This window comes from Callionymus lyra, chromosome 3 (assembly GCF_982586985.1).
Source record: "Callionymus lyra chromosome 3, fCalLyr1.hap1.1, whole genome shotgun sequence".
NCBI classification, from domain to species: domain Eukaryota; kingdom Metazoa; phylum Chordata; class Actinopteri; order Syngnathiformes; family Callionymidae; genus Callionymus; species Callionymus lyra.
Window position 1 is genome coordinate 29,587,047 of NC_141820.1, and position 11,529 is coordinate 29,598,575.

Genomic DNA, 11,529 nt, shown 5'->3' on the forward strand with positions numbered 1-11,529 from the left:
CATTCTAACGTGTAGTCCTGACATAACATTCTAACGTGTAGTCCTGACATAACATTCTAACGTGTAGTCCTGAAATAACATTCTAACGTGTAGTCCTGACATAACATTCTAACGTGTAGTCCTGACATAACATTCTAACGTGTAGTCCTGACATAACATTCTAACGTGTAGTCCTGACATAACATTCTAACGTGTAGTCCTGACATAACGTTCTAACGTGTAGTCCTGAAATGTCGTTTTAACGTGTTGTCCCGATATGTCGTTCTAACGTGTAGTCATTACATGTCGTTCTAATGTGTCATTCTAATATGTAGTCCTCAATGTCATTCTAACGTGTTCTCCTGACATGTCGTTCTAACGTGTTCTCCTAACATGCTGTTCTAACGTGTTCTCCTAACATGTCGTTCTAACGTGTTCTCCTAACATGTCGTTCTAACGTGTTCTCCTAACATGCCGTTCTAACGTGTTCTCCTAACATGTCGTTCTAACGTGTTCTCCTAACATGTCGTTCTAACGTGTTCTCCTAACATGCCGTTCTAACGTGTTCTCCTAACATGTCGTTCTAACGTGTTCTCCTAACATGTCGTTCTAACGTGTTGTCCTGATTTGTCGTTCTAACGTGTAGTCATTACATGTCATTCTAAAGTGTTATCCTGACATGTCGTTCTAATGTGTAGTCCTCAATGTCATTCTAACGTGAAGTCCTGACCTGTCGTTCTAATGTGTCATGCTAACGTGTTATCCTGACATGTCGTTCTAACGTGTAGTCCTCAATGTCTATGTAACGTGTAGTCCTAACATGTCGTTCTAACGTGTAGTCCTAACATTTCGTTCTAACGTGTAGCCCTGTCGTTTTAACGTGTAGTACTAGTAAGTCGTTCTAACGTGAAGCCATTACATGTCTTTTTAACGTGTAGTCCTAACATGTAGTCCTATACATGTCATACAAATTTGAGGAGTTCTCTAACCTGTGGTCTTCACGTGTCCTCCTAACGTTTTGTCTTTACATGTCTTCCTAACATATAGTCCAAATGTGTCATCCTAACTGGTTGTCAAGACATCGTCCTAATGTGTTGTCCTTACTTGTTTTCCTAGTATAAAACACCAGCGCGTCGTCCTAACACAACATCCTAATACGTATATCGGCCTCACTTGTCTTCCTAACGCATCTTACTAACATATCGTCCTCACTTGTCATCCTCACGTGTCATCCTAACATGCAGACATGGCGACCCAATGGTGTTTTTTTTAATGTGTTGATGTGCCAAGCTCGTACTACACTTGACCAAATATTGAGCCAAGGAAAAAAGAATCTTAGAATACATTATTGTGAACCTTCAGAGAATGTTGTAAGACTTTATTTACACCTGAACCAACACAAGAACCAAGGTAAATGTCGGGTCAAACTCTTCCAGAGGCAGGACAAAGCAAGATGTTTTATTCAAACTGTTTGGGTCTATTCTTCAATCTCTTTGACTTCTTAAGTCCAAAGGCATGCCGCATTCCTGTCATACAGGAATTCTGAGTCGAGAGGTCTTGCTCACTCTCCACGTCTGACAGTGAGTCAAGCTGTGTTTTGAGCTCCTCCACCTTTCTGCAGAGGATCTCTTGCTTGATGATGGCATCTCTCTGCAAGACTGACATCTTCTCCTCCAATATCTGGCACTGGAACTCCTTCTGCTGCAGCAACATGGCTTGCTGCTCAACAGTCTTTTGGCTGATCATTTGAGCCTCTTTCAGCTTTTTCAACTCTTTGTGCAGAGAGTCTTGCTTGATGGCAGCATCTCTCTGCAAGCAAACAATTTCTTTAGTAATAATTTCGTGGAGAGCATCTGTCTCAGCCTTCAAGGACTGGAACAACAGGGCGTGGTTTTCAGTTTCCTCCGCAAGAGACGTCCCTTCGTTGTTCACTTTGGGCTGGAGGTAAGCCGCCTGTTGTATAACATTCACACACCTGAGACTGAGCTCTTGCTGTGAGACCCTGATGCCAGGTTCCCAAATAAGAACTGATTTATTTTTCTCAGCTTGAAGCTCCACCATAAATCTTTCTTGTATGAAGACGTGAGATTTTCGTATCTCGTCGACTTCTCTTCGCAGGGATTCCTCCTTCTTGTCAGAATCTCTTTGCAGTGCAGCCATCTCCTCCTGCATCTTTTGACAGAAATTGTCCTTCTCCACCTTAAAGGTCTCTAAAAACATATTCCTTTCAGAGTCATCATCCTCCGGACTTGTTGGTTTCTCAACAGGTTTGTATCTACTTCGATTTGAATCCGAGATCTTTTCTGGTTTTTCAGAGACAGGTGATTTCTCTTCCGTCTCAGGTTGAATTCCAGGCATGAAGATCTGAGCCTTGGTAAGCTCATCAACTTCTTTTCGGAGAGAGTCCTGCTTTATTTCGGCGTCTTTTTGCATGGCTGCCATTTCCTTTGACATCTGTTGTCGGAGATCTTCCTTCTCAGCCCTGAGAGACTGCAACAACTGCCTGTCCTCTTTCACTCTGTTGGCATGAGACTTCACTTCCATATCGAGGAGCTTCTGCGAATGTGCCACCTGCTGTTCAAGATTCTGACACTTTAAGCTGAGCTTCTGATAAGAACTGGTAATCTGCTCAAATTTCTGACTGAGAAGTGAGTTATTCACCCTTTCATTGTGAAGGTCACTCTTAAATTTTTTCTCGTTGAAAACAAGCGTCTCTTTAAGCTCCTCCACCTCCTTTAACAGACTTTCCTGCTTGGCAATCGCATTGCTCTGAAGGTCGCCCATCTCCTTGGCCATCTTTTGGCGAATAGCGTCCTTGTCTGTCCTCCAAGACTGGAATAATTGCTGGCTCGCCTGAAGTTTTTCTGCGTGAGTCTTAATTTCCATGTCAAGCTTTTGCTGAAGAAGAGTTGCTTGCTGCTCCACGCTCTTGCATCTTTGCAATAGTTCCTGATGATCTTGAGCGAGTTTGTCAAGTTTTTGGTTAAGCAGAACATTTTTAGCCGTTTCACCCTGGAGTTCAGTCCTAAAGTTCTCTTGGTTGGTACTGTTCATTTCTTTTTGTTCCTGTAACTCTCTGCAGACAGACTCCAGTCCAATGGCGGCATGTTTTTGCAGGGAAGCATATTCTTCAGCCATTCTAATGCGAAGATCCTCCTTTTCTGCCCTTAGAGACTGAAATATTTTCATGTCTTCTTGTACTTTGTCTGTAAGCGCCTTAGATTCCATGCTTAGTAACTTTTGAAGACTTTCCACTTGCTGCTCAGTAGTCTCGTATTTAAGAAGAAGCCCATGATTCAAGAAGGTTATGTTTTCTAATTGTTGGCTGAGCAGTGAGTTTTTATCTTTCTCTCCCTGTAGCTTATTTGCAAAACTTTCCTCATTACGTATCTGGACCTCTGAGATTCTCTCAATCTCGCTATTAAGAGACTCGTGCTTGGTGGTGGCCTCCCTGACCATTTCAGCCATTTGCTCCGACAACTGTTGGCGTAGAGCCTCCTTGTCAGCCCTCAAAGACTGCTGTAACTTCATGTCTTGTTGTTCTCTGTCAGTATGAGACAGTCTTTCCATGTCCAGTGTCCTCTGGAGGTTTGTAGCTAGTTGTTCAACCTTCAGATACTTGAGCGTGAGCTCCTGGTGTAATGCCTTTATCTTCAGAAGTTCTTCATTGACAAGCAGGTTCTTCTCCTTCTCGCTCTGAAGCTCAGCCATAAAGTTTTCTTGACTCTTGGTCTGAGATTTCTTCAACTTTTCCACCTCTTTGCGATAATGCTCCTCTTTTATGCTGGCATCTCTCTGTATCACCTCCATGTCTTTTTCCATTTTTGCCTGTTCACTCATTAACGTTTTGAACAAGTAATAATCACCAGCATGACCGACCGTATCACACTGGGGAAAGATGGGCAATGGAGCTTCAGCCTTGGCTACAGTGGTTGGCGATAGGTTACTCTCATCTCTATAGAGCATGTCGTGGAGATTCTGTACTTTGTGACACAGCATTTCACACTCACTCAAGGCTGGCTGCAGAGTGCTATCTGAATCCTCTGCCTCTGACTTCATCTTCTCCAGGATGTCGTTGATGCTGGCAGCATCTTTGCAGAGGGAATTTATTTGTTTGTTTTGCCTCTGGATCTCGCTGAACAAAAGCAAAACAGCTTGGGTGGGGTCTGTGTGATCTGTCATCGGTTGCATGGATATTGTTATGGGGTTCAAGGATGCAACTGCGAAACTCTTTGGGTCGCAGCTTGGAACCCTGAGGGTCTGCTGGGAACTGTGGGTTGCACATGGTGGAGCACTATGAGAACGTCTTATGTGGACATCAGACAGGTCAACTTCCTCCTTCATTAGAATCAGTGCAATAATTGGAGGTTAGATGAAGCAGGATATGCCCAATAATCGGATCGACACCAAATGAACTAACATCCTTGGGTGATGGCCAGTAAGTGAAGCTTCTCCTTATAAATGTTCCAGGATAATGATGATGCAATGAAATAAAGCAGAATTTAACATGCAGGCTTTGATCTACAATTTGACTTTGAACCTTCAGGTACTTAAAGTAATAGTTCACCAAAAAAATCTAGTTTCACTCATTTTCTACTCATCTTCATGGGATCATTCTCAAAGTAATCTGTTCCTTTTTATAGTCATAGGCAAAAATGTATGTTCATTTTAATGTAGCAACTCGCGCTCAATTGTCATTTTCATAAAAAAAGACTACCTCCATGGTGTTAGTCTGAAACACCCCTCTTGTGTTTATTAACCACAAAAAATAAAACAACAGCCCTTAGTTGACATGAGGGTGAATAGAGAATAAGTGACTTGAATTGTGGGTGAACTATGACTTTAAGCTCCTGTCTCTGTATGTTTCTCCCTCAATACATAAGCAATGTATAGACCAGGAATCAACTTTTCCCAAGAGACCACGAGACGTTTCCTACAGGCATGTTTTCAAATATATTGTGTTGAGGTGAATCAATGTGTGTAGCGTCAAAGACAGACAATCAAGGTACTCTATACTGTTCATACACAGAGTAAGGAGCCAGGTTGGATTGTTTTATTGCTCATGGACGTTAACAAAATAATGCCAAAACAATGGCTTCTCACACCTGAGAGATCATGCTTACATGCTTCATACACCCACGTTCTTGCAGGGCCTGTTGCAACAACTCAACATCAGAGATCATACATGTGACACCAATGTGTTACATAAAGTACAAAAATCTGTTTAAAAAAAGTGAAAAGAAATGGTTTTATTTTTTAGACAATTACTTTCACCGCCAATAGTGCTGGATTACCTTTGGCACATGTATAGCAAAAGAAAAATGCAGAAACGATTATAAATGATATTGAATTAGTAATAAATATTCTAATATATAATAGGATTAAATGATCATTTGTCATCTTACATTGCATTGCCTCCTGTACATAAATGTGCAAAGATATTCCAACTTCTTCAAGCTTTTCTTCTTCTTGGCTGCTATTTTTAGTGTGTTTATTTGCAGACCGTGGCAGCAGTTCATCAGACGCAGCATTGATCTATTAAAAAACAGCATTTCATACCAGAATAATGCAAGTTCAAAGTAGTTCAGGTGAAGGGCTAGAGCTCTCTTATCAGCTGCTCTCTGACATGGTGCTGGCATCCAGAGAGGTGAGGGAAGCAGGCATGTGGCTGGAAGAACAGGACACTTGGGAAGCTCCTCGACTCTCTGCGTCGTAGGTGTGCGAGGGCGAGGCAGTGTCTGGTGTCGGACCTGTCGTCTTCTGAGCCCTGCAGTGTGTGCGTTCCACAGGCGAAGAGTGTGCGTTCACAACTGGAGAACTATGAGCAGACTGTGGACATGTTAGGGACGTGAGGGACTCGAGAAGATCCTGGCTTTCCTGGGAAGGTCAATAAAAGACGAAACATAGGAAAAGAGAAAAAGGCCACAGTGGGCGTATTTAATAGTGGCAACTGTCAATCATTCTCATCCTGAAAATACATGAATGTTTTCTTTATTTTTGTGGACAAGGTTGTTACACTAGCTATCTGTGATCAGATTGGGATTCAAAGGATGCTGGTTCATTCCCAGCTGTTTCATCGTGTGCCTATGCAAGACGCTCAACCCTTGATTGATCCTGAAGGTTGAGCTGGCAGCAGCCTCATACCTCAAATCTATATGGAAACTTAATTCTGTTCAATTCAAGTTTATTTATGTGATATCAAACCTACACTTCATCCCACAGTTTCCATGTGTTCAAAAAGTGAAAACCCTAGATTGACATTCAATGCAGTATGTTGCGTTAAAAAGGTAAGATAATGTAATAGTATAAATGGAAGTAATTATAAAAGATTGAGATTCTGATGCCATTAACAACTAAAGCAATTATTTGGAAATGTCAATTACAGATATATGTAAACTGATGTCAATTGACAAAATGAGTTTACGCTACATGAACCCTTCACTAAACCCTCATTAATGTCTCAATCATCTTAGCCGTGACGTGTTTGTTTTTTTCCAAACACAAACCTGCTCAGAGATGGTCAAGTAAATATTAACTTTGGAATCACACCTACCAGATTAATTGTCGCCTGTATATCTGCTCTGCTGGTTTGGAAAAAGTCGTCTTCGTTCAGGAGACCTCTTCTGTTGATCACACTGAGGTCGAAGCACAGTGTTCAACAGAAATCAAATGATTTAAATGTTGCCATTATGAAAAATGTATCATTTTTCCTGCCAGAGCGACCAAAGGTTGGCCAAATGTAACTTCAGACTGACCTGGGGGGCATGGGTCCGCAGAGGACTGAGCAACAGTTGACCAGGATGTTGTGATGACTGTAGGGGTTTGTCGTGTCTTCTGCTGCATTCTTTGCTGACCACGTGCCTTTGACCTGCACAAGACAAAACATATGTAATATATGAGCAAATATTTATTATTTTATTGATAACTAATTGATGACCACTTGCTTTGCATTCTGGGAAATGAATAAATATTTTAATTATATTATTAATAAGAATGTTTTATGTGTTTTCAGTATCTATGGTTTGAACCATACATATTTAATAATATCACTGCTATGCACTTACACTCGATAAATATTACAAAGACATGTCCTTGCTTTATTTATTACATTTATTATTTATTTAATTCTTTCATAATGTTATGTCATCATAACAAATGTGGAAATATTTCTGATTATGTTTCATTCTTATTTCTACATTCTTATTTTATATTTTACATATTTATTTAACCTTATTTTATGACCTGTTGCATATAGAAAAATTTAAATCAAACTAATTTTGACGATTTGTTATACTACAACCATGCAGAATATAGTCTAATGAATTATATATGTAGATTTATTTTGTATGTATTTGTAAAATACCTTAAGTAGAATGATGTTTGTTTAAGATAAGCTGATAAAATTAACTTAGGTAATATTTATAAAAAGTGTAATTAATATTGAAACGTTTCAAAGACATAACACACGCTAGTTCAGCAGTTCCCTTGGTATAACCATCTGAACAATACAAACACAGTACGAAGGTTACAAAAACAGTACACAGGTGACACTCGCTGGACAACTTAGGAAACGTGATTATATGGTGACTGCAGGTAGTGTAGCTGCAAAACATTTGTACTTGATGCCAACAAGCTTGTACTCACATCTTCATTGGTGGTTCTATTGGAAGCGACCAGGAAGGTATGGAAGCCTGAGAGACCCAAGATCGACCAGACAGCCAGGAAGCAGATCACAAGTTCTACAGCAGTGATGCACTAAGTCAAGGAGAGTCTCTTGTGTTGCCATAACTTCATCCTCACGTGTTTTTGGTATCTAATTAAAAGATACCCTGAAAAGAATCAGTGGGTACCCAGAACAAAGTTATCCCTGTATAATAGTCTATTTATGCACTTGAGAGAAACTAGTCCTTTAAAAGACGAGATAGAAGCCACTGTGTGAACAGGTTATTTGCAGATTATAAAACGCATTTCTGTAAAAAGGATATCTTCCTGGGTTCTCTCTTAGCACAAAAACAAGGCCTCTGCCATCCTGAGCTTCTGTGAGGGAGAGAGAAAACCATAACTAAAGTGTGTTGTTCTAATGGATCAGAAACATTCATGAAGAAAAATACTTCTTTACTTAGAGCAATGTGGCTGATCACGCAGCTGAAGATGAGGCCCGTCAGTAATGACAGCGACACGATGAAAGAGTAGAAGAAACGATAGTTGCGCTTTCCCACACAGTTGCCCACCCAGGGACAGTGGTGATCGAACCGCTCTGGGGGAACAAAAAGGGAACCAAGATGTCAAGTAAACCAGCAAGATTTTTATTTTGTCCCCGTGGGGCAAATGGTTTTGCAGCATTTAAGACAAACACAGTGAAGTAGTGAGATGGACGAGGGGATGAATGAGTGTTTGAAACTGTTTGTTTTGGCTGTTGATTGTCTGAGGCGGGAACCGGAGGGAAGAAGCTTTAATTCGGAGTGAAGCGGGCGAGTACTATCTGACATGATGGATTTTGCTTTCCTTATTACCTGGGTGTTGTAAAGATCGGTGAGTGTTTGCTGTTGGGAACATATTATTTTACTGCTCGTGGTTGTGATCCTGATGAGTGAGTTTCTCTGAGGTTAGTGGATGCAAACCAGCAGATAAACAAGAAGGTTAAAACAGACTTGATAAAAGATGTGTAAAACACACTTGGCTAGAGAACGGTCAATCTTGAATTTTGCAAGCTTCCTCAGGCAAAACAGTAGAAGGATAGGATCTGATATTTGAAACATATTTTTGATTTCCTAATTCGGATTTTAGGCTTTTGCCTCGTTTTCTCCACAGATATGCTAGCAAGCACAGTACGCTAGGTAGTTTACATTTTTTATTTGTTTTTTTAAGGAGAATTCATATATTTTTAGGACCCTTAATCATGTTAAACATACCTTTACTAGGTTTTAAGATATCTTTAGATCATTTAATGCCTTGAATGCAAATGTATAATTTTAGATATTATATGAATGTTTTGTTGTTGTTTTTTTTATGGCTTTTATTACATTTCAGTCATGTGTCTCTCACCCACACAGTTGTCACAGAGGCTGCAGTGAGAAGTGCGCGGCGGGCGGAACATCCTGCAGGTGAAACAGTATTTGAGCTTCACCACCTGCTGGTTAATCACGACCTCCTTGACGCGAGGCGCAGGTCGATAGTTGCCATTTTCAGAGACGTCCGTTTCAGTGTTGTCTGCAGAGTCGCGTGGAGATAAACAAAGAGCATCAATAAACAACAATAAATTGTCAGACATGCAAGATGGTTTGAAGCAGCAGCTGGGATTTAAGCTTTCAGCAGCTTTGAGAAAAAGATGAAGACAGGACAGGAATGCTTATGTAGGAGTTGGATTTATAAATAACCCCAGACACAGCAGTGGAACAGAAAGAACAAACATCTTTTATCAGAACACAATGTTCCGTCTTCATGAGGCGGTTGAACACTGATCGCACCGAATACCAAAAGTTGAATCCAAGTAGGTAACTTACCAATCTTTTCCTCTGTGTCTGCAGCCTCATCTGGAGTAGCTCTGGGTAGAATCCCAGGGTCAGTGAAGCTGGTTCGTAGCAGGGTGGTGACCACGAACACCAAGAGGACTCCTGCGATGACTGGTATGGCGCCTGTCAGGTGTTTCACAAGGAACGGGCAACTGAAATACAGTAGATCCATCAGAAACACAACAAAACATGCATCACAATATATTTTAGCATCACGTGTATACAGTGGACAAATTGTATTTTATAAATACTTCATTCAAAGTTGTATTTATTTCACATTGTGTGTATTTAATGTATTGTATATTTAATCAGTGAAGTTATTTTTAAAACACCAATAACTACATGTTTCTATTCACTATTTTATAGTGTATAAAAAAAAAATCAGAAGAAATGCAAGAAAAAAGTGACAGTGCTCACTCATAGGTAAAAAACAATCCAGTTGTGAGGACGATAAGGCCGAGGGTGAGGGGTAGGACCCCCATGTTCCGTGCCATGATGACCCGTCCATCGCAGAGGAAGCGGTTCTTGCCTGGGAAAACTTCCCAGCGTCTCCTGGTGACTGTGGGCTCTCTCGTGGTACCGTTGTTCCTCAGCTCCAGAGCCGGGTCAGCCTGCTGACAGTTCTTCATGATCGATGATGTAGTTCGGCTGATAAGTCTCTATCGGACAAGTGGGCACTTGTGTTTGGTGTGACATCATTTGCAGCATCCGGACAGAGCCGCTGACGTCATCGGTCGAAGATAACGGAAAGGGATGCGAGAAGACCAGTAAAGTAAAAAAAAAAGAAAAAAAAAAGAAATGTTATCCGCAAACCCTTTAACGATAATTTTCTAATTTCTTATCTTTAAATCAGATCTCAAGTCGTATTAAAACATATCGATGAGGACGCTGTCGTTTTCTAGTTGAAGTCTTACCGGCACATGCGATACAGTCGATGAATGTACCGCCTGCTGTTATTTGTTGTATCGTTTTAAAGTTCAATATTCCACTGAAAATCTTATCAATGAAGAGAATCCAGCATGGATGAGATACGTCTGCCCTCTGAGATTACTAGCTTCAGTCAAGTCCAGTGTACTAACATTCTATTTCCGGTTTTGTCCTGCAACATCATGATATTATGTATTTGTTAATTTCGGATTTTGCTTCTTTTAATAATTACGTGGATTTTTGTTTATTTCTAAAAATATAATGTCAGTACTTAATACGTTCTTTAATAGAAATGAAAAATAATATAAAGTTAATTTACCCGTTGAATGTGCTCAATTGTGTTAGCTTGACTAAAGTTGATCAGCTCACTGCTGCCGGTCTGTGGCCGGAGGTGGAGACATAAACTGCTTTATTTGAACCTTAGGTGTATTAGGTATTAGACTTTTAAATTACCCTTGTTCATATCATATACACCAGTCAACATACAAACAAATACTTACCGGATAATAGTTTACAGCAGGGGTCTATTACATAACGTATCTGATAAATTGTTTTTTGCAATAACTGACTTACGTTTATTGTTGCCACATTTCATGAAAGAAAATAAGGGCTTTAGGTAAATTAACTTAGTGTGTGTATGGTTACCCTTTTGACTGGATCCTTTATGACAAATCTGATGTTGCATGAAAAGATAATTGGAAATTTAATCATGACCGATTTACAGAATAGATGTGATGTTCAAATGTATGTAATGTTGTGTTGTTGTCATGTGACTTGTTGCTAAAAGGGCAGTAAATATAAGAAATTATAATAAAATAAAACTAGAAGGGAGAGAAGCTTGGAGGGGCAGAGGTGGGTTTAAAACACATTCTATCATAGTGTATAAATAAAGAAAGATTATGCAAACACACTCTTTTATAGGAGGGGTGTCAGGGGTCAGAGCCCCACAGGAAAGTGTTTCCAATACATGTGGATCTATTTTACAGAAGATGATGTTTCTGTCTAGTTAGTCATCATTATGTCTGAGTAGTTCAAAGACAGCATATTTGTTTACCTCAGAGTAGTGTTTCAGTTAATGACTATTGGTATGAATTCTTATTTGTCCTTTCTT

At 40.1% G+C, this 11,529-nt stretch overlaps 2 protein-coding genes across 3 annotated transcripts; both read right to left on the reverse strand.

Annotated features, from left to right (window-relative positions):
* Positions 1–1,432: 1,432 nt before the first annotated feature.
* On the reverse strand, positions 1,433–4,371 carry LOC148084409 (uncharacterized). Its single transcript, XM_087785917.1, has one exon. The coding sequence runs from the start codon at positions 4,321–4,323 to the stop codon at positions 1,438–1,440; it is 2,886 nt and encodes a 961-aa protein (XP_087642043.1). The 5' UTR covers positions 4,324–4,371; the 3' UTR covers positions 1,433–1,437.
* Positions 4,372–5,035: 664 nt separating this feature from the next.
* Positions 5,036–10,513, reverse strand: LOC148084410 (palmitoyltransferase ZDHHC18-B-like). Of its 2 annotated transcripts, XM_087787478.1 has the most exons (10): positions 10,406–10,513; positions 9,909–10,212; positions 9,483–9,643; positions 9,025–9,189; positions 8,099–8,236; positions 7,965–8,016; positions 7,624–7,726; positions 6,735–6,847; positions 6,533–6,614; positions 5,036–5,856 (listed from the first exon to the last, which is right to left on the reverse strand). In XM_087787478.1, exons 2-10 carry the CDS (start codon positions 10,118–10,120, stop codon positions 5,590–5,592), a joined length of 1,293 nt encoding a protein of 430 aa, XP_087643604.1. In that variant the 5' UTR covers positions 10,121–10,212; positions 10,406–10,513; the 3' UTR covers positions 5,036–5,589. The 2 variants fall into 2 exon arrangements, with proteins under 2 accessions (XP_087643604.1, XP_087643603.1); XM_087787477.1 differs by having other exon boundaries at positions 9,909–10,513.
* Between the last annotated feature and the right edge of the window lie 1,016 nt (positions 10,514–11,529).